Below are 25,644 nucleotides of genomic sequence, written 5' to 3' on the forward strand. Positions count from 1 at the left end.
TTTCTATTCTGGTTACATTAGTCTTTGAGCAATGTTTTTGAAGTGTCGCAGGAGGAAAAGCAGAGTTATAATGTTAATGATGACAACTCAGCTGTTCCAGGAAAAGGCAACAGATATAAATATATTTTGTGACACAGAATTTAAAGCCAGCATTAATCATCATAGACTGATGCATTTACACAAGAAAAGACTGATCAGGAATAATATTGGTACCAAAAACTGGATGTTTACTGGTAGAGCTGGTCAGTGACTTGAAGCCTTTTCTGAGCCCTTGATTTTTAAACTTGGCTTTACCTCCCTCTACTGTCTGCACACCTGAACACTCACAGGGCAGATACTACACTATCAAACTGGAAATATTGAATACACAAGGCACATAGTATTTTTTTTCTTTCATATTCTGCACCCTGCTCACAGGATCGTTACCTGAGGATTGCTCTACAAAGGCGCAGTCTCTACTTTTCTGTCATTTTTATGAATTTTCAAAAACCCCTAATTTATTTAATCGAGCCAAAAAAATATCAAAATTATCACTCATTGTGTCAGCTGGCAGCCGCCATCAGAGGTATTTTAAAGCAAATAATATATAAATGCTCGTGATCACATTTTTAAAAAGAAACCAATAAAACAAAGTATGGGCGGTCACTCAAACAAGGTCAGAATATTTTTGGGAATCAAATAAGATTCAAATATGATCCACAGCGGGATGATTTACAATGTGTTCATGTGTCCTCGTATGACTCTGGTTACATTCAGTGTGCTGCAACCTTAAAATTAAGATAATCTATTAATTCAGATAGTTATTGAAAAACAATCATATTCTCCAACATCTGTGGGACAAAGACATTAGACTGTAAGTGAGGACATCCAATAATAACAGAAGTCGTTTTAAATGAAAAATAGGTAATAAAAATAATAAAAAACAAATTATTATTATTATATTCATAATGAGGAGTCAGTTCAAAAACAATAGACAACAATATAATTATAGTCTTACAATTATTGGGGAAAATGATTATATTTTATATGTTTGTGAGTGAAAAAGGGCGAGACAGAATGATGCTTTCAGTTTCTTTTTGTTGGACAGCCATCAGTGATGCTCTGTTATGATACTTCTGCTGATTTGGTTAGGACTGCACTATTTTAATATTTAAATCCAGACCTCTCCATAAAGCCTTCTCTTTGTTTGTTATTACTTCCCGATTTACTTGAACACTTCCACGACAGACATCGGCCAAGGATAGAACCACTAACCAGATGTAAGTTTAAAATTTGTAATTCATTACATTGAATGGAGTGTGCTTATTATTTGGTGACCAGTGGATTTCCCAGTATAGCTTGGTTTTAGTCAAAGTCCGAGTCGCCGTTTGCCTTTGTTATGTATTTTTTATGATTGCAGCCTTAATAAACAGCTTGCTTTTGTTAAGTTTAGTCTCCCAACGTCTGCATTTGGGTCCTCTCTTCAAAATGTGATCTGCGTCCCACAGAACAATTGTGGGATCCAACCCAACCTTTCTTTACAGAACTGCAAAATGATCACACAGTATCTCATCAATGACCTAAACAGAGCTGTCGCTTCAAATGATAATCAGACAAATTTAAAGTAGAGCATCCAGACCAGACTAGGAACCGCTTTTTGGTGACTTGTGAGGTATTTAGTAATAAATGGGTCATTTTATACACACTGTCTGGTTTTTCTTGGTTCCTGGGTAGCACTTAATACACTTCCAGGTTAAACGTTATACAGTATAGGCTCAACTGATGAGGGTTTCATTCATGATTAGATGTTGCTATTTCTTAAAAACCTTGTATTTGTTGGATAAATGTGACAAGTTAATGGCAAAAGCAACAACAGACTGATAAAAGCTTCATGAATTAACAATGTGAGACCAGCGTCACTGTACACAATTAGAGATATGAAGAACAAACACTATGATATTAAAGAGAAGCTAAAAATAATAAACTCTATGCATCATAAAATATTCTAAGTACCGAATGTGTTTCAGATCATTTACCAGCTGTTGTATTGAGGGTTTAATTTTCTTAACCTGAGTCTAAGGTAAGATTTTCTCAATTAGAGATGTGGTTTATCAGATTAATTCAACAGATCATTTTATTTGAATGTTAAAAGAACTAAAACGTGTTTTCATACAGTTCCTCGAGAAACACATCCAAACACAGTATCAAACAAAACAGTGACTTCCAGCATTTTAAGTGCAAGTTCTATATGAATGTCATTTCTCTACACACACACTAAAACGACACGTTTTACATTCAAAATGTTGTCATCTTTTTACTGTGTATTAAAGAAAATATGTTTTCATTATGTGGCAGATTAAAGATGCGGTGGAGTCTGTTTCTGCTTCTGATGGGTAAGTGGAAATTCTCCGCACTGCTTCCTCAGTTTTATTCTGCTAACATGTTTGTATTTTTCCGGTTTACATTCTGCTCTGATGTTTGCTGTTGTTATTATTTATTGCTGTAATTCTGTTTCTGTATTATCTTTGCTTTTTCATTTGATCTCCATCAATTCAATTGTTTCTTTTTGTTATGAATAATCCTTTTTATTTCAATCTCATGTCTTTGTTTACTGTGAACATTATCTTTATTGTATCCAAACACTAAAGTCTTATAGTCGCACACATTTGTCTTTCATTGACAAGGTCACTGAGCTCAGAGTCACACTTGTGTTGTAGACTGTTTATCTGTGAACCAGTGAGTTTGATTTGATAATGCAGCATTATTGCTAATATTTTACTGCTTTTAGGTCAGTGTTTCGTCTCCACCTGTTACCTGTATGAGTACCACTTTATTAGAGAAGACAAAACCTGGGAAGAAGCACAGAAATACTGCAGAGAGAATTATGCAGACCTGGCCAGCGTGTTTGACATGGCAGACATGGCGAGACTGCGTGAATCCAAAGAGTATGAAGGTAAAGCCTGGATTGGACTGTTCAGCAACCCAGGAAAAGAAATGGTAAATAAATGGTAAATGGCCTGCATTTGTATAGCGCTTTTCTAGTCCCTAAGGACCCCAAAGCGCTTTACACTACATTCAGTCATTCACCCATTCACACACACAATCACACAGGATGTGGCATTGGCATTGGCATTGGTCTCTGCCAGGGGTGAACTACACTGAACATGAAACCAGATGGGGATCTTCTGAACCAGATGATCAAAAGGAAAATGAGAACTGTGTGAAGACAAGAGAAAACTGGGCAGATGTCACATGTGACCAAACTATGTGGTTCATCTGCTACGATGGTGAGAATATGTGGATAATAGTCTGATTTGATAATACAACTGAACTGAAAGAGAAATGGAGAGAAAGCATGTTTGAGGAATCATACAAATGATGTGTCTTTCTGTATTTCTTCAAATGTTTGTGGTGATGGAAATTTTGTTTTGTTTTGATGTTTTGCTTAACAGGAAAGAAGAGAGACGGTAAATCGATCCATTTGATTGAGGAGAAGATAACCTGGACAAAGGCTCAGAACTACTGCAGAGATCACTACACTGACCTGGCCAGTGGACTCGATCAGGTGGATGGGCAAGAATTTAAGATCCTGAATAAGTCCGAGAGCCCTCTGATGAATGTGTGGATCGGCCTGTTCAGAGACACCTGGAGGTGGTCAGATGGAAGTAATTTCTCTTTCAGGCACTGGGATATGGAGTCATTTAATGACGGACAAAACAGGAAATGTGCTGTGACTCTGTTAAACAGATCAGGAAAATGGAGCTCTGATGAATGCAACAATAAAAATCCTTTCTTCTGTTATGGTGGTGAGTTTCTACTAAGATTAATCTGATTTATTTTCCCCTGTAATAGGAGCATCACTAGACTTAGAAGATCCAAGGAATTGTCTGTAGAGCTCTGAGACAGGCTTGTGTTGAGGCACAGAAACATTTCTGCAGCACTGAAGGTCCCAATAAGCTCAGAGATCTTAAATGGAAGAAGTTTGAAACCACCAGGACTTTCCTAGAGCTGCCACCTCGCCAGTTAGAGAGTTTGAGGTAGAAAAGCCTTAGTCAAGGAGTGATGGTCACTCTGACAGAGCTCCAGCATTGCTCTGTGGAGCGAGAATCTTCCAGAAGAACAATCATTTCTGAAGCCCTCCAACAATCAGGCCTGTTTAGTAGAGTGAGCAGACTGAAGCCACTCCTCAGTTTACCAAAATGCACCTGAAGGATGCTCAGACCATGGGAAATAAAATTCTCTGGTCTGATGAAACAAAGATTGAACTCTTAACTCTGAATGCCAAGCATCACGTCCGGAGGAAACCAGGTACCACTCATCACCGGCCCAATACCATCCTTACAGTGAAGCATGGTGGTGGCAGCATCATGCTCTGGGGATGTTTATCAGCAGCAGTGACCGGGAGACAAGTCAGAGTCGAGGGAAAGATGAATGCAATGTGCAGAGACATCCTTGATGATAAGCTGCTCCAGAGTGCACCGGACATTAGATCCACATTAGGTTCATTTTATACAGGACAAGCCCCCAAGCACACGGCCAAGATAAAAACAAGTGGCTGCAGAACCACTGTGAAGGTCCTCAAGTGACCAGCAAGAGCCAAAGTTTGAACCTGATTCTCTGGAGAAATCTGAAAATGGCTGTGCACCATCCAACCTGATGGAGCTTCAGAGGTTGTGCAATGAATGGGAGAAACTGCCCTAAAATAGATATGCCAAGCTTGTAGCATCATACTCAGGAAGGCTTGAAGCTTCAAGTGTTGACAAAGATACTTCAACAAAGTGTAAATACTTACATACTGTACATGCCATATTTTTGCTTTTGATTTGCAGGAATTTCAACAATCTTTTCCCCACTTTTTCATTTTGGGGTATCATGTGCAGAACTTTGAAGTGAACAAGAAATTTAATCTATTTTGGAATAAGACTGTAACAGGACAAAATGTGGAACTGTGAATGCTTTCCAAATGCACTGTACACACTTACAATAATTAAGTATACAGCTAAAGGAAGTGAAAAACTACAATGTTTTATTGTGTACTGTCTGTATTCAAGGTAAAGTGGAACATAAGCTGCTGTTAACCAGACTTAACTGAAGTTTGATTGTTTCTGACAGATAAATTGATTCTGATCAATGAAAACAAGACCTGGGAGGAAGCCTTGGATTACTGCAGACTGCACCACACTGACCTGGTCTCCATCACTAACCCTCACTAACAGAGATGGGTGGAGAGGAGAGCCAAGAATGCCAGCAGTCCCTACATATGGGTGGGACTGCGCTACACCTGCGTGCTGGATCTGTGGTTCTGGATCAGTGACAAAGCAGTCTGCTACGAGAACTGGGCTGATAATGGAAAGATTGAGGAGTGTGGTAGGTGTGCAGCTATGGAAAGAGGAGGACGGTATCAGTGGGTCAGTCAAAGAGAACATGAGAAATATAACTTTATTTGTTCTACAGAGTAAGTTTTAAACCTCTCTGACTCACTGCAGGTTAATTACTGCAGCAGAAATAATTTGCTTTTATGATTTTTATCAAGCACTGAATGTAGAAAGATGAAAAAACAATAATAATATTGCAGTGAGTCACCCCTGTGTCTTATATTAAGAACCAAAATATGGATTAGGGGAGAAGAGACTGTATCCAACATTACAAAAGCTATATGAAAAGGGTGATTACAGTTTTTGTTTTAGGGTCTCGTGTGTGTTATTTACACAGAAAATCACAGCATGTGGTGTTAGCATATTAGCAATGAAAGCCGAGAGGAGGAACTGACATCATGTCCAGTTTCAACCAAGACGATTAACATCTATGATAAATGTTTAACCTGCTGTTTAATTTAAGTTATATCCAAGTGTGTTTGTATGATGATTAAAAGTCGCTTTTTAGAGATAAGTGGTCCTCATAGCCATGTTATAATCATTTGTTTAAAGTAAACCTCAGTCTTAACCATCTGCAGCAGTAATATTGATCCATATAACACTGATGACACTTTTACTTTTAAGGATTTTATGTATACCTTGCCAATAATAAAGTTTTATGTGTATTCAGCTGTTTTCATTGTATTTTATTGCTTCGATTGCTAAAGGAATGGCTGTTAAAATAAATCCTCCAACATGTGTCATTGTCAGCTATTAGTAAATATTTAACTACACATGTAATACAGTTTTATTATTCTTTAACCCTGGAAGGAGTTAGTCAGTACACTGTGTTTTCATGCGTTCCAGTTTGTCTCGTTAAAGAGTGCAGGAAGAGTTTTTTCCTTGCTGAAAAGTTGCGTCACACCCCTGAAGTAAAACATAATGTTCATATAAGTTGGGTGAAGAACAAAGGAATGTTTCTGAAAGAGATAATATCATTCAGTTTAAATAATAGCTAAATAACTTCTATAACCTCTTTGCTACATTCAGCGCTTCAGAGCAATGTTTTTAATGCTTTTACTTGTCATGGGAGGAAAAGCAGAGCCAGACTGATGCATTCAAACAAGAAAAGATTGCTCAGGAATAACACTGCTGCCGAAAACAGGATTTTAAGGTCTTTACTGGCAGAGCTGGAGCTGTGCGTGAGCAAAATAAGAAACCCACCTGAAGCCTTTTCTGAGCCCTGATAAGTTTTTCACTTGGCTTTGACTCCCTCTGCTGTCTGCACATCTCAACACTCACAGGGCTCTTACTGTTTGTTTGTTTTAACCGCAAACAGAAAGAGACTTTTTTTTTAAAATAAAATGACTGACAAAGTGCTGATAGCGGTGGAGTTACATTAAATAAGAGAAACAACAAACTTTATGACACCCTTGATGCTAAAAAAAACCACTGTAGGACACTGTTAGATAACCTCCTCCCTTTAGATGAAACCATAATTTCAAAAAATCAGGTTGTCTTTGTCTAATATTAACATTTGGTTGATGATCTGAAACATGTAACAAATATGCACAAAACTAAGAAATCAGGAAAGGAGAAAACACTTTTTACAGCACTGTATTTCCTTCAGCAACAGTCTGAGAGAGCAGCATGCACAGCATACAGCTCCTGTGCTTATGTGAGCACATGGTTTAAAATCCAATTCACTTCACAACATGTCGTAACAAGTTACACTGTATCTTTTCCCTTTCATATACTGCACCTTGATCCTCAGGATGTTTACCTGAGGCATTACAAATGGGCAGTCTGTATTTCTGCCATTTTTTAGATATTTTAGTCTGTTTTTCTGAATATAAAGCAAAAACACTAAAAATACGTTCTCTTTTATCCTTTCACTCTCTCATATTCCCACCTTCATTACATTTATTGTCAGTTTATTATGAACCTCTAATGGTTTTTATCCTTAATTCATTCATTTAATGAAAAAAATTACCACTCGTATGTCAGCTGACAGAGATGTTTAAGGCATAGCTCCCCTAGATAGGTTACAACCTGCTTAACAAGTACTATTAAAGAACAGGAGGAACTAATAAGAAAATGCTTGTGATCACTTTTCAAAAAATATACATATGTGAGGTCATTTTGCAGACGACTGGAGTTCGTGGGAAGTTTTCTGAGCGTATGGCTCATTTGCTCACATGTTTATCTTGTAATCATTTCAGAGAAATTTGCATTCAAAATGTAAATATGATCCACACTGGGAGGATTTATAACGTTACATGTACAGTGAAAAATGTGTTCATATGAAAATTAAGATAATCTCTTAATGATAGTTATTGAAAAACAGTCATATTCTCCAACGTGTGTGGGAAAGTTCAGAGACATAGGACTGTAAGTGACGACATCCAATAATAACAAAAGTGAATTTAAATGAAAAATAAGTAATAAAAAGCTAATTATCCACAGATTCAGGTCTTATTTTATCAGCAGTGTTTCAGTGTTTACATGCAAAAGTAAGGAAATTGTAAAGTGACATCAAGATAAAACACTCAGGTAAAGAACAAGCTCACAATACAAGTATAAATATTTCCATAATTTCAATATTTCTGCATATAAACGATCCAAACCATCATCAGCTTTTTCATTGGTAAAGTATATGATGAGAAGTCAGTTCAAAAACAAGAGACAACAACAAAATTATACAGTTTTACAATCATTGAGGAAAAAGCTATAAGCTACAACACGTAACAGAATACCGCTTTCATACGTGTAAAAAACTCCCTCGTCTTTATCTTTCTGAAAGCAGCAGCAGTATTTTAATATATAAATTCCGATCTTTGCATAATGAGCTCTCTGTGTTTGCTTTTATTTCAGTGTTTATTTGAACCCTTCGAGGAAAGAGGCCAAATTAGACAAAGGACCAAAAGACTAACCAGATGTAAGTTTGAAATCTGTAATTCATTGCATGTTTTGTGTTTGTTTATGTTTATATATATTTATATATTTTCAAAATCAATTTCTAAGATATGCAGCAGACTGGATTTAAAAGAAAAGCACCTTTAAACCGAAGAATCAGCCTTAATATAATATCAGTTATGTTAAGCAGAGACTCTTTCATGCATGCAGACTACCAGAGAAAACAGATCTGGCAGCTCCTGACCTCAACAATAAGACACCTCTGTATTAGTACAGCATGGAGTATTTTTACAACAGTGATAAAGCCTAATTCTATGTTTTGATGTATACATGAGTGATGTAAAACATTTCAACTCTGGCTGCCTGCTCGTGTCTGCATTTGGGTCCAGCTGAACTTCCAATCTGTACACCCAGATTATAATGATGATTATAACCAGACCATCTATGAAATGAAACATGATTTCATTATCTAATGAAATATTTATTTAATCCGGCAGATTAAAGATGCAGTGGAGTCTCTTTCTGCTGATTCTGATGGGTAAGTGGAAAATTCTGATTGAGTTTCCCTATAGAGATGATATTTCTCTACCTGGTGTGTGTTTTGTTGAATCCTACAAACTTACCGTGTTTTTTGTAATGTCTTGTCTTCTTACTTCTTCTGTCTTTTCTTTGTTTTTCCATTTGATTTTCATCTATTTGTTTTATCTGCACACATTTGTCTTTCATTGACAAGGTCACTGAGCTCAGAGTCACACTTGTGTTGTAGACTGTTTATCTGTGAACCAGTGAGTTTGATTTGATAATGCAGCATTATTGCTAATATTTTACTGCTTTTAGGTCAGTGTTTCGTCTCCACCTGTTACCTGTATGAGTACCACTTTATTAGAGAAGACAAAACCTGGGAAGAAGCACAGAAATACTGCAGAGAGAATTATGCAGACCTGGCCAGCGTGTTTGACATGGCAGACATGGCGAGACTGCGTGAATCCAAAGAGTATGAAGGTAAAGCCTGGATTGGACTGTTCAGCAACCCAGGAAAAGAAAACAGGATGTGGCATTGGTCTCTGCCAGGGGTGAACTACACTGAACATGAAACCAGATGGGGATCTTCTGAACCAGATGATCAAAAGGAAAATGAGAACTGTGTGAAGACAAGAGAAAACTGGGCAGATGTCACATGTGACCAAACTATGTGGTTCATCTGCTACGATGGTGAGAATATGTGGATAATAGTCTGATTTGATAATACAACTGAACTGAAAGAGAAATGGAGAGAAAGCATGTTTGAGGAATCATACAAATTATGTGTCTTTCTGTATTTCTTCAAATGTTTGTGGTGATGGAAATTTTGTTTTGTTTTGATGTTTTTCCTTAACAGGAAAAAAGAGAGACGGTAAATCGATCCATTTGATTGAGGAGAAGATAACCTGGACAAAGGCTCAGAACTACTGCAGAGATCACTACACTGACCTGGCCAGTGGACTCGATCAGGTGGATGGGCAAGAATTTAAGATCCTGAATAAGTCCGAGAGCCCTCTGATGAATGTGTGGATCGGCCTGTTCAGAGACACCTGGAGGTGGTCAGATGGAAGTAATTTCTCTTTCAGGCACTGGGATATGGAGTCATTTAATGACGGACAAAACAAAAAGAAATGTGCTTCGACTCTGTTAAACAGATCAGGAAAATGGAGCTTTGATGAATGCAACAATAAAAATCCTTTCTTCTGTTATGGTGGTGAGTTTCTACTAAGATTAATCTGATTTATTTTCCCCTGTAATAGGAGCATCACTAGACTTAGAAGATCCAAGGAATTGTCTGTAGAGCTCTGAGACAGGCTTGTGTTGAGGCACAGAAACATTTCTGCAGCACTGAAGGTCCCAATAAGCTCAGAGATCTTAAATGGAAGAAGTTTGAAACCACCAGGACTTTCCTAGAGCTGCCACCTCGCCAGTTAGAGAGTTTGAGGTAGAAAAGCCTTAGTCAAGGAGTGATGGTCACTCTGACAGAGCTCCAGCATTGCTCTGTGGAGCGAGAATCTTCCAGAAGAACAATCATTTCTGAAGCCCTCCAACAATCAGGCCTGTTTAGTAGAGTGAGCAGACTGAAGCCACTCCTCAGTTTACCAAAATGCACCTGAAGGATGCTCAGACCATGGGAAATAAAATTCTCTGGTCTGATGAAACAAAGATTGAACTCTTAACTCTGAATGCCAAGCATCACGTCCGGAGGAAACCAGGTACCACTCATCACCGGCCCAATACCATCCTTACAGTGAAGCATGGTGGTGGCAGCATCATGCTCTGGGGATGTTTATCAGCAGCAGTGACCGGGAGACAAGTCAGAGTCGAGGGAAAGATGAATGCAATGTGCAGAGACATCCTTGATGATAAGCTGCTCCAGAGTGCACCGGACATTAGATCCACATTAGGTTCATTTTATACAGGACAAGCCCCCAAGCACACGGCCAAGATAAAAACAAGTGGCTGCAGAACCACTGTGAAGGTCCTCAAGTGACCAGCAAGAGCCAAAGTTTGAACCTGATTCTCTGGAGAGATCTGAAAATGGCTGTGCACCATCCAACCTGATGGAGCTTCAGAGGTTGTGCAATGAATGGGAGAAACTGCCCTAAAATAGATATGCCAAGCTTGTAGCATCATACTCAGGAAGGCTTGAAGCTTCAAGTGTTGACAAAGATACTTCAACAAAGTGTAAATACTTACATACTGTACATGCCATATTTTTGCTTTTGATTTGCAGGAATTTCAACAATCTTTTCCCCACTTTTTCATTTTGGGGTATCATGTGCAGAACTTTGAAGTGAACAAGAAATTTAATCTATTTTGGAATAAGACTGTAACAGGACAAAATGTGGAACTGTGAATGCTTTCCAAATGCACTGTACACACTTACAATAATTAAGTATACAGCTAAAGGAAGTGAAAAACTACAATGTTTTATTGTGTACTGTCTGTATTCAAGGTAAAGTGGAACATAAGCTGCTGTTAACCAGACTTAACTGAAGTTTGATTGTTTCTGACAGATAAATTGATTCTGATCAATGAAAACAAGACCTGGGAGGAAGCCTTGGATTACTGCAGACTGCACCACACTGACCTGGTCTCCATCACTAACCCTCACCAACAGAGATGGGTGGAGAGGAGAGCCAAGAATGCCAGCAGTCCTTACATATGGGTGGGACTGCGCTACACCTGCGTGCTGGATCTGTGGTTCTGGATCAGTGACAAAGCAGTCTGCTACGAGAACTGGGCTGATAATGGAAAGATTGAGGAGTGTGGTAGGTGTGCAGCTATGGAAAGAGGAGGACGGTATCAGTGGGTCAGTCAAAGAGAACATGAGAAATATAACTTTATTTGTTCTACAGAGTAAGTTTTAAACCTCTCTGACTCACTGCAGGTTAATTACTGCAGCAGAAATAATTTGCTTTTATGATTTTTATCAAGCACTGAATGTAGAAAGATGAAAAAACAATAATAATATTGCAGTGAGTCACCCCTGTGTCTTATATTAAGAACCAAAATATGGATTAGGGGAGAAGAGACTGTATCCAACATTACAAAAGCTATATGAAAAGGGTGATTACAGTTTTTGTTTTAGGGTCTCGTGTGTGTTATTTACACAGAAAATCACAGCATGTGGTGTTAGCATATTAGCAATGAAAGCCGAGAGGAGGAACTGACATCATGTCCAGTTTCAACCAAGACGATTAACATCTATGATAAATGTTTAACCTGCTGTTTAATTTAAGTTATATCCAAGTGTGTTTGTATGATGATTAAAAGTCGCTTTTTAGAGATAAGTGGTCCTCATAGCCATGTTATAATCATTTGTTTAAAGTAAACCTCAGTCTTAACCATCTGCAGCAGTAATATTGATCCATATAACACTGATGACACTTTTACTTTTAAGGATTTTATGTATACCTTGCCAATAATAAAGTTTTATGTGTATTCAGCTGTTTTCATTGTATTTTATTGCTTCGATTGCTAAAGGAATGGCTGTTAAAATAAATCCTCCAACATGTGTCATTGTCAGCTATTAGTAAATATTTAACTACACATGTAATACAGTTTTATTATTCTTTAACCCTGGAAGGAGTTAGTCAGTACACTGTGTTTTCATGCGTTCCAGTTTGTCTCGTTAAAGAGTGCAGGAAGAGTTTTTTCCTTGCTGAAAAGTTGCGTCACACCCCTGAAGTAAAACATAATGTTCATATAAGTTGGGTGAAGAACAAAGGAATGTTTCTGAAAGAGATAATATCATTCAGTTTAAATAATAGCTAAATAACTTCTATAACCTCTTTGCTACATTCAGCGCTTCAGAGCAATGTTTTTAATGCTTTTACTTGTCATGGGAGGAAAAGCAGAGCCAGACTGATGCATTCAAACAAGAAAAGATTGCTCAGGAATAACACTGCTGCCGAAAACAGGATTTTAAGGTCTTTACTGGCAGAGCTGGAGCTGTGCGTGAGCAAAATAAGAAACCCACCTGAAGCCTTTTCTGAGCCCTGATAAGTTTTTCACTTGGCTTTGACTCCCTCTGCTGTCTGCACATCTCAACACTCACAGGGCTCTTACTGTTTGTTTGTTTTAACCGCAAACAGAAAGAGACTTTTTTTTTAAAATAAAATGACTGACAAAGTGCTGATAGCGGTGGAGTTACATTAAATAAGAGAAACAACAAACTTTATGACACCCTTGATGCTAAAAAAAACCACTGTAGGACACTGTTAGATAACCTCCTCCCTTTAGATGAAACCATAATTTCAAAAAATCAGGTTGTCTTTGTCTAATATTAACATTTGGTTGATGATCTGAAACATGTAACAAATATGCACAAAACTAAGAAATCAGGAAAGGAGAAAACACTTTTTACAGCACTGTATTTCCTTCAGCAACAGTCTGAGAGAGCAGCATGCACAGCATACAGCTCCTGTGCTTATGTGAGCACATGGTTTAAAATCCAATTCACTTCACAACATGTCGTAACAAGTTGCACTGTATCTTTTCCCTTTCATATACTGCACCTTGATCCTCAGGATGTTTACCTGAGGCATTACAAATGGGCAGTCTGTATTTCTGCCATTTTTTAGATATTTTAGTCTGTTTTTCTGAATATAAAGCAAAAACACTAAAAATACGTTCTCTTTTATCCTTTCACTCTCTCATATTCCCACCTTCATTACATTTATTGTCAGTTTATTATGAACCTCTAATGGTTTTTATCCTTAATTCATTCATTTAATGAAAAAAATTACCACTCGTATGTCAGCTGACAGAGATGTTTAAGGCATAGCTCCCCTAGATAGGTTACAACCTGCTTAACAAGTACTATTAAAGAACAGGAGGAACTAATAAGAAAATGCTTGTGATCACTTTTCAAAAAATATACATATGTGAGGTCATTTTGCAGACGACTGGAGTTCGTGGGAAGTTTTCTGAGCGTATGGCTCATTTGCTCACATGTTTATCTTGTAATCATTTCAGAGAAATTTGCATTCAAAATGTAAATATGATCCACACTGGGAGGATTTATAACGTTACATGTACAGTGAAAAATGTGTTCATATGAAAATTAAGATAATCTCTTAATGATAGTTATTGAAAAACAGTCATATTCTCCAACGTGTGTGGGAAAGTTCAGAGACATAGGACTGTAAGTGACGACATCCAATAATAACAAAAGTGAATTTAAATGAAAAATAAGTAATAAAAAGCTAATTATCCACAGATTCAGGTCTTATTTTATCAGCAGTGTTTCAGTGTTTACATGCAAAAGTAAGGAAATTGTAAAGCGACATCAAGATAAAACACTCAGGTAAAGAACAAGCTCACAATACAAGTATAAATATTTCCATAATTTCAATATTTCTGCATATAAACGATCCAAACCATCATCAGCTTTTTCATTGGTAAAGTATATGATGAGAAGTCAGTTCAAAAACAAGAGACAACAACAAAATTATACAGTTTTACAATCATTGAGGAAAAAGCTATAAGCTACAACACGTAACAGAATACCGCTTTCATACGTGTAAAAAACTCCCTCGTCTTTATCTTTCTGAAAGCAGCAGCAGTATTTTAATATATAAATTCCGATCTTTGCATAATGAGCTCTCTGTGTTTGCTTTTATTTCAGTGTTTATTTGAACCCTTCGAGGAAAGAGGCCAAATTAGACAAAGGACCAAAAGACTAACCAGATGTAAGTTTGAAATCTGTAATTCATTGAATGTTTTGTGTTTGTTTATGTTTATATATATTTATATATTTTCAAAATCAATTTCTAAGATATGCAGCAGACTGGATTTAAAAGAAAAGCACCTTTAAACCGAAGAATCAGCCTTAATATAATATCAGTTATGTTAAGCAGAGACTCTTTCATGCATGCAGACTACCAGAGAAAACAGATCTGGCAGCTCCTGACCTCAACAATAAGACACCTCTGTATTAGTACAGCATGGAGTATTTTTACAACAGTGATAAAGCCTAATTCTATGTTTTGATGTATACATGAGTGATGTAAAACATTTCAACTCTGGCTGCCTGCTCGTGTCTGCATTTGGGTCCAGCTGAACTTCCAATCTGTACACCCAGATTATAATGATGATTATAACCAGACCATCTATGAAATGAAACATGATTTCATTATCTAATGAAATATTTATTTAATCCGGCAGATTAAAGATGCAGTGGAGTCTCTTTCTGCTGATTCTGATGGGTAAGTGGAAAATTCTGATTGAGTTTCCCTATAGAGATGATATTTCTCTACCTGGTGTGTGTTTTGTTGAATCCTACAAACTTACCGTGTTTTTTGTAATGTCTTGTCTTCTTACTTCTTCTGTCTTTTCTTTGTTTTTCCATTTGATTTTCATCTATTTTTTTATCTGCACACATTTGTCTTTCATTGACAAGGTCACTGAGCTCAGAGTCACACTTGTGTTGTAGACTGTTTATCTGTGAACCAGTGAGTTTGATTTGATAATGCAGCATTATTGCTAATATTTTACTGCTTTTAGGTCAGTGTTTCGTCTCCACCTGTTACCTGTATGAGTACCACTTTATTAGAGAAGACAAAACCTGGGAAGAAGCACAGAAATACTGCAGAGAGAATTATGCAGACCTGGCCAGCGTGTTTGACATGGCAGACATGGCGAGACTGCGTGAATCCAAAGAGTATGAAGGTAAAGCCTGGATTGGACTGTTCAGCAACCCAGGAAAAGAAAACAGGATGTGGCATTGGTCTCTGCCAGGGGTGAACTACACTGAACATGAAACCAGATGGGGAGCTTCTGAACCAGATGATCAAAATCAAAATGAGAACTGTGTGAAGACAAGAGGAAACTGGACACATGCCAGATGTGACCAAATGATGCCGTTCATCTGCTACGATGGTGAGAATATGTGGATAATAGTCTGATTTGATAATATAACTGAACTGAAAGAGAAATGGAGAGAAAGCATGTTTGAGGAATCATACAAATTATGTGTCTTTCTGTATTTCTTCAAAATGTTTGTGGTGATGGAAATTTTGTTTTGTTTTGATGTTTTTCCTTAACAGAAAAGAAGAGAGACGGTAAATCGATTCATTTGATTGAGGAGAAGATAACCTGGACAAAGGCTCAGAACTACTGCAGAGATCACTACACTGACCTGGCCAGTGGACTCGATCAGGTGGATGGGCAAGAATTTAAGATCCTGAAAAAGTCTCAGGATTTGTGGATCGGCCTGTTCAGAGACACCTGGAGGTGGTCAGATGGAAGTAATTTCTCTTTCAGGCACTGGGATATGGAGTCATTTAATGATGGACAAAACAAAAAGAAATGTGCTTCGACTCTGTTAAACAGATCAAGAAAATGGAGCTCTGATGAATGCAACAAAAAAAAGTATTTCTTCTGTTATGGTGGTGAGTTTCTACTAAGATTAATCTGATTTATTTTCCCTGTAATAGGAGCATCATTAGAAGATCCAAGGAATTGTCTGTAGAGCTCTGAGACAGGCTTGTGTTGAGAGGCACAGAAACATTTCTGCAGCACTGAAGGTCCCAATAAGCTCAGAGATCTGTAAATGGAAGAAGTTTGAAACCACCAGGACTTTCCTAGAGCTGCCACCTCGCCAGTTAGAGAGTTTGAGGTAGAAAAGCCTTAGTCAAGGAGTGATGGTCACTCTGACAGAGCTCCAGCATTGCTCTGTGGAGCGAGAATCTTCCAGAAGAAAAATCATTTCTGAAGCCCTCCAACAATCAGGCCTGTTTAGTAGAGTGAGCTAGTGATGGTAAATTTGATTCTTTTTGAATAAGCTGCTCCAGAGTGCACCGGACATTAGATCCACATTAGGTTCATTTTATACAGGACAAGCCCCCAAGCACACGGCCAAGATAAAAACAAGTGGCTGCAGAACCACTGTGAAGGTCCTCAAGTGACCAGCAAGAGCCAAAGTTTGAACCTGATTCTCTGGAGAAATCTGAAAATGGCTGTGCACCATCCAACCTGATGGAGCTTCAGAGGTTGTGCAATGAATGGGAGAAACTGCCCTAAAATAGATATGCCAAGCTTGTAGCATCATACTCAGGAAGGCTTGAAGCTTCAAGTGTTGACAAAGATACTTCAACAAAGTGTAAATACTTACATACTGTACATGCCATATTTTTGCTTTTGATTTGCAGGAATTTCAACAATCTTTTCCCCACTTTTTCATTTTGGGGTATCATGTGCAGAACTTTGAAGTGAACAAGAAATTTAATCTATTTTGGAATAAGACTGTAACAGGACAAAATGTGGAACTGTGAATGCTTTCCAAATGCACTGTACACACTTACAATAATTAAGTATACAGCTAAAGGAAGTGAAAAACTACAATGTTTTATTGTGTACTGTCTGTATTCAAGGTAAAGTGGAACATAAGCTGCTGTTAACCAGACTTAACTGAAGTTTGATTGTTTCTGACAGATAAATTGATTCTGATCAATGAAAACAAGACCTGGGAGGAAGCCTTGGATTACTGCAGACTGCACCACACTGACCTGGTCTCCATCACTAACCCTCACCAACAGAGATGGGTGGAGAGGAGAGCCAAGAATGCCAGCAGTCCTTACATATGGGTGGGACTGCGCTACCCCTGCGTGCTGGATCTGTGGTTCTGGATCAGTGACAAAGCAGTCTGCTACGAGAACTGGGCTGATAATGGAAAGATTGAGGAGTGTGGTAGGTGTGCAGCTATGGAAAGAGGAGGACGGTATCAGTGGGTCAGTCAAAGAGAACATGAGAAATATAACTTTATTTGTTCTACAGAGTAAGTTTTAAACCTCTCTGACTCACTGCAGGTTAATTACTGCAGCAGAAATAATTTGCTTTTATGATTTTTATCAAGCACTGAATGTAGAAAGATGAAAAAACAATAATAATATTGCAGTGAGTCACCCCTGTGTCTTATATTAAGAACCAAAATATGGATTAGGGGAGAAGAGACTGTATCCAACATTACAAAAGCTATATGAAAAGAGTGATTACAGTTTTTGTTTTAGGGTCTCGTGTGCGTTATTTACACAGAAAATCACAGCATGTGGTGTTAGCATATTAGCAATGAAAGCAGAGAGGAGGAACTGACATCATGTCCAGTTTCAACCAAGACGATTAACATCTATGATAAATGTTTAACCTGCTGTTTAATTTAAGTTATATCCAAGTGTGTTTGTATGATGATTAAAAGTCGCTTTTTAGAGATAAGTGGTCCTCATAGCCATGTTATAATCATTTGTTTAAAGTAAACCTCAGTCTTAACCATCTGCAGCAGTAATATTGATCCATATAACACTGATGACACTTTTACTTTTAAGGATTTTATGTATACCTTGCCAATAATAAAGTTTTATGTGTATTCAGCTGTTTTCGTTGTATTTTATTGCTTCGATTGCTAAAGGAATGGCTGTTAAAATAAATCCTCCAACATGTGTCATTGTCAGCTATTAGTAAATATTTAACTACACATGTAATACAGTTTTATTATTCTTTAACCCTGGAAGGAGTTAGTCAGTACACTGTGTTTTCATGCGTTCCAGTTTGTCTCGTTAAAGAGTGCAGGAAGAGTTTTTTCCTTGCTGAAAAGTTGCGTCACACCCCTGAAGTAAAACATAATGTTCATATAAGTTGGGTGAAGAACAAAGGAATGTTTCTGAAAGAGATAATATCATTCAGTTTAAATAATAGCTAAATAACTTCTATAACCTCTTTGCTACATTCAGCGCTTCAGAGCAATGTTTTTAATGCTTTTACTTGTCATGGGAGGAAAAGCAGAGCCAGACTGATGCATTCAAACAAGAAAAGATTGCTCAGGAATAACACTGCTGCCGAAAACAGGATTTTAAGGTCTTTACTGGCAGAGCTGGAGCTGTGCGTGAGCAAAATAAGAAACCCACCTGAAGCCTTTTCTGAGCCCTGATAAGTTTTTCACTTGGCTTTGACTCCCTCTGCTGTCTGCACATCTCAACACTCACAGGGCTCTTACTGTTTGTTTGTTTTAACCGCAAACAGAAAGAGACTTTTTTTAAAAAATAAAATGACTGACAAAGTGCTGATAGCGGTGGAGTTACATTAAATAAGAGAAACAACAAACTTTATGACACCCTTGATGCTAAAAAAACACTGTAGGACACTGTTAGATAACCTCCTCCCTTTAGATGAAACCATAATTTCAAAAAATCAGGTTGTCTTTGTCTAATATTAACATTTGGTTGATGATCTGAAACATGTAACAAATATGCACAAAACTAAGAAATCAGGAAAGGAGAAAACACTTTTTACAGCACTGTATTTCCTTCAGCAACAGTCTGAGGGAGCAGCATGCACAGCATACAGCTCCTGTGCTTATGTGAGCACATGGTTTAAAATCCAATTCACTTCACAACATGTCGTAACAAGTTACACTGTATCTTTTCCCTTTCATATACTGCACCTTGATCCTCAGGATGTTTACCTGAGGCATTACAAATGGGCAGTCTGTATTTCTGCCATTTTTTAGATATTTTAGTCTGTTTTTCTGAATATAAAGCAAAAACACTAAAAATACGTTCTCTTTTATCCTTTCACTCTCTCATATTCCCACCTTCATTACATTTATTGTCAGTTTATTATGAACCTCTAATGGTTTTTATCCTTAATTCATTCATTTAATGAAAAAAATTACCACTCGTATGTCAGCTGACAGAGATGTTTAAGGCATAGCTCCCCTAGATAGGTTACAACCTGCTTAACAAGTACTATTAAAGAACAGGAGGAACTAATAAGAAAATGCTTGTGATCACTTTTCAAAAAATATACATATGTGAGGTCATTTTGCAGACGACTGGAGTTCGTGGGAAGTTTTCTGAGCGTATGGCTCATTTGCTCACATGTTTATCTTGTAATCATTTCAGAGAAATTTGCATTCAAAATGTAAATATGATCCACACTGGGAGGATTTATAACGTTACATGTACAGTGAAAAATGTGTTCATATGAAAATTAAGATAATCTCTTAATGATAGTTATTGAAAAACAGTCATATTCTCCAACGTGTGTGGGAAAGTTCAGAGACATAGGACTGTAAGTGACGACATCCAATAATAACAAAAGTGAATTTAAATGAAAAATAAGTAATAAAAAGCTAATTATCCACAGATTCAGGTCTTATTTTATCAGCAGTGTTTCAGTGTTTACATGCAAAAGTAAGGAAATTGTAAAGCGACATCAAGATAAAACACTCAGGTAAAGAACAAGCTCACAATACAAGTATAAATATTTCCATAATTTCAATATTTCTGCATATAAACGATCCAAACCATCATCAGCTTTTTCATTGGTAAAGTATATGATGAGAAGTCAGTTCAAAAACAAGAGACAACAACAAAATTATACAGTTTTACAATCATTGAGGAAAAAGCTATAAGCTACAACACGTAACAGAATACCGCTTTCATACGTGTAAAAAACTCCCTCGTCTTTATCTTTCTGAAAGCAGCAGCAGTATTTTAATATATAAATTCCGATCTTTGCATAATGAGCTCTCTGTGTTTGCTTTTATTTCAGTGTTTATTTGAACCCTTCGAGGAAAGAGGCCAAATTAGACAAAGGACCAAAAGACTAACCAGATGTAAGTTTGAAATCTGTAATTCATTGAATGTTTTGTGTTTGTTTATGTTTATATATATTTATATATTTTCAAAATCAATTTCTAAGATATGCAGCAGACTGGATTTAAAAGAAAAGCACCTTTAAACCGAAGAATCAGCCTTAATATAATATCAGTTATGTTAAGCAGAGACTCTTTCATGCATGCAGACTACCAGAGAAAACAGATCTGGCAGCTCCTGACCTCAACAATAAGACACCTCTGTATTAGTACAGCATGGAGTATTTTTACAACAGTGATAAAGCCTAATTCTATGTTTTGATGTATACATGAGTGATGTAAAACATTTCAACTCTGGCTGCCTGCTCGTGTCTGCATTTGGGTCCAGCTGAACTTCCAATCTGTACACCCAGATTATAATGATGATTATAACCAGACCATCTATGAAATGAAACATGATTTCATTATCTAATGAAATATTTATTTAATCCGGCAGATTAAAGATGCAGTGGAGTCTCTTTCTGCTGATTCTGATGGGTAAGTGGAAAATTCTGATTGAGTTTCCCTATAGAGATGATATTTCTCTACCTGGTGTGTGTTTTGTTGAATCCTACAAACTTACCGTGTTTTTTGTAATGTCTTGTCTTCTTACTTCTTCTGTCTTTTCTTTGTTTTTCCATTTGATTTTCATCTATTTGTTTTATCTGCACACATTTGTCTTTCATTGACAAGGTCACTGAGCTCAGAGTCACACTTGTGTTGTAGACTGTTTATCTGTGAACCAGTGAGTTTGATTTGATAATGCAGCATTATTGCTAATATTTTACTGCTTTTAGGTCAGTGTTTCGTCTCCACCTGTTACCTGTATGAGTACCACTTTATTAGAGAAGACAAAACCTGGGAAGAAGCACAGAAATACTGCAGAGAGAATTATGCAGACCTGGCCAGCGTGTTTGACATGGCAGACATGGCGAGACTGCGTGAATCCAAAGAGTATGAAGGTAAAGCCTGGATTGGACTGTTCAGCAACCCAGGAAAAGAAAACAGGATGTGGCATTGGTCTCTGCCAGGGGTGAACTACACTGAACATGAAACCAGATGGGGAGCTTCTGAACCAGATGATCAAAATCAAAATGAGAACTGTGTGAAGACAAGAGGAAACTGGACACATGCCAGATGTGACCAAATGATGCCGTTCATCTGCTACGATGGTGAGAATATGTGGATAATAGTCTGATTTGATAATATAACTGAACTGAAAGAGAAATGGAGAGAAAGCATGTTTGAGGAATCATACAAATTATGTGTCTTTCTGTATTTCTTCAAAATGTTTGTGGTGATGGAAATTTTGTTTTGTTTTGATGTTTTTCCTTAACAGAAAAGAAGAGAGACGGTAAATCGATTCATTTGATTGAGGAGAAGATAACCTGGACAAAGGCTCAGAACTACTGCAGAGATCACTACACTGACCTGGCCAGTGGACTCGATCAGGTGGATGGGCAAGAATTTAAGATCCTGAAAAAGTCTCAGGATTTGTGGATCGGCCTGTTCAGAGACACCTGGAGGTGGTCAGATGGAAGTAATTTCTCTTTCAGGCACTGGGATATGGAGTCATTTAATGATGGACAAAACAAAAAGAAATGTGCTTCGACTCTGTTAAACAGATCAAGAAAATGGAGCTCTGATGAATGCAACAAAAAAAAGTATTTCTTCTGTTATGGTGGTGAGTTTCTACTAAGATTAATCTGATTTATTTTCCCTGTAATAGGAGCATCATTAGAAGATCCAAGGAATTGTCTGTAGAGCTCTGAGACAGGCTTGTGTTGAGAGGCACAGAAACATTTCTGCAGCACTGAAGGTCCCAATAAGCTCAGAGATCTGTAAATGGAAGAAGTTTGAAACCACCAGGACTTTCCTAGAGCTGCCACCTCGCCAGTTAGAGAGTTTGAGGTAGAAAAGCCTTAGTCAAGGAGTGATGGTCACTCTGACAGAGCTCCAGCATTGCTCTGTGGAGCGAGAATCTTCCAGAAGAAAAATCATTTCTGAAGCCCTCCAACAATCAGGCCTGTTTAGTAGAGTGAGCTAGTGATGGTAAATTTGATTCTTTTTGAATAAGCTGCTCCAGAGTGCACCGGACATTAGATCCACATTAGGTTCATTTTATACAGGACAAGCCCCCAAGCACACGGCCAAGATAAAAACAAGTGGCTGCAGAACCACTGTGAAGGTCCTCAAGTGACCAGCAAGAGCCAAAGTTTGAACCTGATTCTCTGGAGAAATCTGAAAATGGCTGTGCACCATCCAACCTGATGGAGCTTCAGAGGTTGTGCAATGAATGGGAGAAACTGCCCTAAAATAGATATGCCAAGCTTGTAGCATCATACTCAGGAAGGCTTGAAGCTTCAAGTGTTGACAAAGATACTTCAACAAAGTGTAAATACTTACATACTGTACATGCCATATTTTTGCTTTTGATTTGCAGGAATTTCAACAATCTTTTCCCCACTTTTTCATTTTGGGGTATCATGTGCAGAACTTTGAAGTGAACAAGAAATTTAATCTATTTTGGAATAAGACTGTAACAGGACAAAATGTGGAACTGTGAATGCTTTCCAAATGCACTGTACACACTTACAATAATTAAGTATACAGCTAAAGGAAGTGAAAAACTACAATGTTTTATTGTGTACTGTCTGTATTCAAGGTAAAGTGGAACATAAGCTGCTGTTAACCAGACTTAACTGAAGTTTGATTGTTTCTGACAGATAAATTGATTCTGATCAATGAAAACAAGACCTGGGAGGAAGCCTTGGATTACTGCAGACTGTACCACACTGACCTGGTCTCCATCACTAACCCTCACCAACAGAGATGGGTGGAGAGGAGAGCCAAGAATGCCAGCAGTCCCTACATATGGGTGGGACTGCGCTACACCTGCGTGATGGATCTGTGGTTCTGGATCAGTGACAAACTAGTCTGCTACGAGAACTGGGCTGATAATGGAAAGATTGAGGAGTGTGGTAGGTGTGCAGCTATGGAAAGAGGAGGACGGTATCAGTGGGTCAGTCAAAGAGAACATGAGAAATATAACTTTATTTGTTCTACAGAGTAAGTTTTAAACCTCTCTGACTCACTGCAGGTTAATTACTGCAGCAGAAATAATTTGCTTTTATGATTTTTATCAAGCACTGAATGTAGAAAGATGAAAAAACAATAATAATATTGCAGTGAGTCACCCCTGTGTCTTATATTAAGAACCAAAATATGGATTAGGGGAGAAGAGACTGTATCCAACATTACAAAAGCTATATGAAAAGAGTGATTACAGTTTTTGTTTTAGGGTCTCGTGTGCGTTATTTACACAGAAAATCACAGCATGTGGTGTTAGCATATTAGCAATGAAAGCAGAGAGGAGGAACTGACATCATGTCCAGTTTCAACCAAGACGATTAACATCTATGATAAATGTTTAACCTGCTGTTTAATTTAAGTTATATCCAAGTGTGTTTGTATGATGATTAAAAGTCGCTTTTTAGAGATAAGTGGTCCTCATAGCCATGTTATAATCATTTGTTTAAAGTAAACCTCAGTCTTAACCATCTGCAGCAGTAATATTGATCCATATAACACTGATGACACTTTTACTTTTAAGGATTTTATGTATACCTTGCCAATAATAAAGTTTTATGTGTATTCAGCTGTTTTCGTTGTATTTTATTGCTTCGATTGCTAAAGGAATGGCTGTTAAAATAAATCCTCCAACATGTGTCATTGTCAGCTATTAGTAAATATTTAACTACACATGTAATACAGTTTTATTATTCTTTAACCCTGGAAGGAGTTAGTCAGTACACTGTGTTTTCATGCGTTCCAGTTTGTCTCGTTAAAGAGTGCAGGAAGAGTTTTTTCCTTGCTGAAAAGTTGCGTCACACCCCTGAAGTAAAACATAATGTTCATATAAGTTGGGTGAAGAACAAAGGAATGTTTCTGAAAGAGATAATATCATTCAGTTTAAATAATAGCTAAATAACTTCTATAACCTCTTTGCTACATTCAGCGCTTCAGAGCAATGTTTTTAATGCTTTTACTTGTCATGGGAGGAAAAGCAGAGCCAGACTGATGCATTCAAACAAGAAAAGATTGCTCAGGAATAACACTGCTGCCGAAAACAGGATTTTAAGGTCTTTACTGGCAGAGCTGGAGCTGTGCGTGAGCAAAATAAGAAACCCACCTGAAGCCTTTTCTGAGCCCTGATAAGTTTTTCACTTGGCTTTGACTCCCTCTGCTGTCTGCACATCTCAACACTCACAGGGCTCTTACTGTTTGTTTGTTTTAACCGCAAACAAAAAGAGACTTTTTTTAAAAATAAAATGACTGACAAAGTGCTGATAGCGGTGGAGTTACATTAAATAAGAGAAACAACAAACTTTATGACACCCTTGATGCTAAAAAAAACACTGTAGGACACTGTTAGATAACCTCCTCCCTTTAGATGAAACCATAATTTCAAAAAATCAGGTTGTCTTTGTCTAATATTAACATTTGGTTGATGATCTGAAACATGTAACAAATATGCACAAAACTAAGAAATCAGGAAAGGAGAAAACACTTTTTACAGCACTGTATTTCCTTCAGCAACAGTCTGAGAGAGCAGCATGCACAGCATACAGCTCCTGTGCTTATGTGAGCACATGGTTTAAAATCCAATTCACTTCACAACATGTCGTAACAAGTTACACTGTATCTTTTCCCTTTCATATACTGCACCTTGATCCTCAGGATGTTTACCTGAGGCATTACAAATGGGCAGTCTGTATTTCTGCCATTTTTTAGATATTTTAGTCTGTTTTTCTGAATATAAAGCAAAAACACTAAAAATACGTTCTCTTTTATCCTTTCACTCTCTCATATTCCCACCTTCATTACATTTATTGTCAGTTTATTATGAACCTCTAATGGTTTTTATCCTTAATTCATTCATTTAATGAAAAAAATTACCACTCGTATGTCAGCTGACAGAGATGTTTAAGGCATAGCTCCCCTAGATAGGTTACAACCTGCTTAACAAGTACTATTAAAGAACAGGAGGAACTAATAAGAAAATGCTTGTGATCACTTTTCAAAAAATATACATATGTGAGGTCATTTTGCAGACGACTGGAGTTCGTGGGAAGTTTTCTGAGCGTATGGCTCATTTGCTCACATGTTTATCTTGTAATCATTTCAGAGAAATTTGCATTCAAAATGTAAATATGATCCACACTGGGAGGATTT

The 25,644-nt window shown here is 37.4% G+C and overlaps 3 protein-coding genes and 1 pseudogene across 4 annotated transcripts; all 4 read left to right on the forward strand.

Annotated features, from left to right (window-relative positions):
• Positions 1–1,227: 1,227 nt before the first annotated feature.
• Positions 1,228–5,990, forward strand: LOC106676437 (putative C-type lectin domain family 20 member A; annotated as a pseudogene). Its single transcript, XR_013097027.1, has 5 exons — positions 1,228–1,259; positions 2,335–2,372; positions 2,768–2,956; positions 3,432–3,785; positions 5,092–5,990. The product of XR_013097027.1 is annotated as a putative C-type lectin domain family 20 member A (transcript).
• Positions 5,991–8,209: 2,219 nt separating this feature from the next.
• Positions 8,210–12,189, forward strand: LOC143417084 (C-type mannose receptor 2-like). Its single transcript, XM_076882717.1, has 5 exons — positions 8,210–8,271; positions 8,747–8,787; positions 9,087–9,461; positions 9,628–9,984; positions 11,291–12,189. The coding sequence occupies exons 2-5, from the start codon at positions 8,754–8,756 to the stop codon at positions 11,635–11,637; spliced, it is 1,113 nt and encodes a 370-aa protein (XP_076738832.1). The 5' UTR covers positions 8,210–8,271; positions 8,747–8,753; the 3' UTR covers positions 11,638–12,189.
• Positions 12,190–14,408: 2,219 nt separating this feature from the next.
• On the forward strand, positions 14,409–18,107 carry LOC112432182 (C-type mannose receptor 2-like). Its single transcript, XM_076882718.1, has 5 exons — positions 14,409–14,470; positions 14,946–14,986; positions 15,285–15,659; positions 15,827–16,171; positions 17,214–18,107. The coding sequence occupies exons 2-5, from the start codon at positions 14,953–14,955 to the stop codon at positions 17,558–17,560; spliced, it is 1,101 nt and encodes a 366-aa protein (XP_076738833.1). The 5' UTR covers positions 14,409–14,470; positions 14,946–14,952; the 3' UTR covers positions 17,561–18,107.
• Positions 18,108–20,344: 2,237 nt separating this feature from the next.
• Positions 20,345–24,029, forward strand: LOC143417085 (C-type mannose receptor 2-like). The gene is made up of 5 exons (XM_076882719.1): positions 20,345–20,391; positions 20,867–20,907; positions 21,207–21,581; positions 21,749–22,093; positions 23,136–24,029. Exons 2-5 carry the CDS (start codon positions 20,874–20,876, stop codon positions 23,480–23,482), a joined length of 1,101 nt encoding a protein of 366 aa, XP_076738834.1. The 5' UTR covers positions 20,345–20,391; positions 20,867–20,873; the 3' UTR covers positions 23,483–24,029.
• The last annotated feature ends 1,615 nt before the right edge of the window (positions 24,030–25,644 follow it).

The sequence above is a fragment of the Maylandia zebra genome, linkage group LG3 (assembly GCF_041146795.1).
Source record: "Maylandia zebra isolate NMK-2024a linkage group LG3, Mzebra_GT3a, whole genome shotgun sequence".
Taxonomy (NCBI): domain Eukaryota; kingdom Metazoa; phylum Chordata; class Actinopteri; order Cichliformes; family Cichlidae; genus Maylandia; species Maylandia zebra.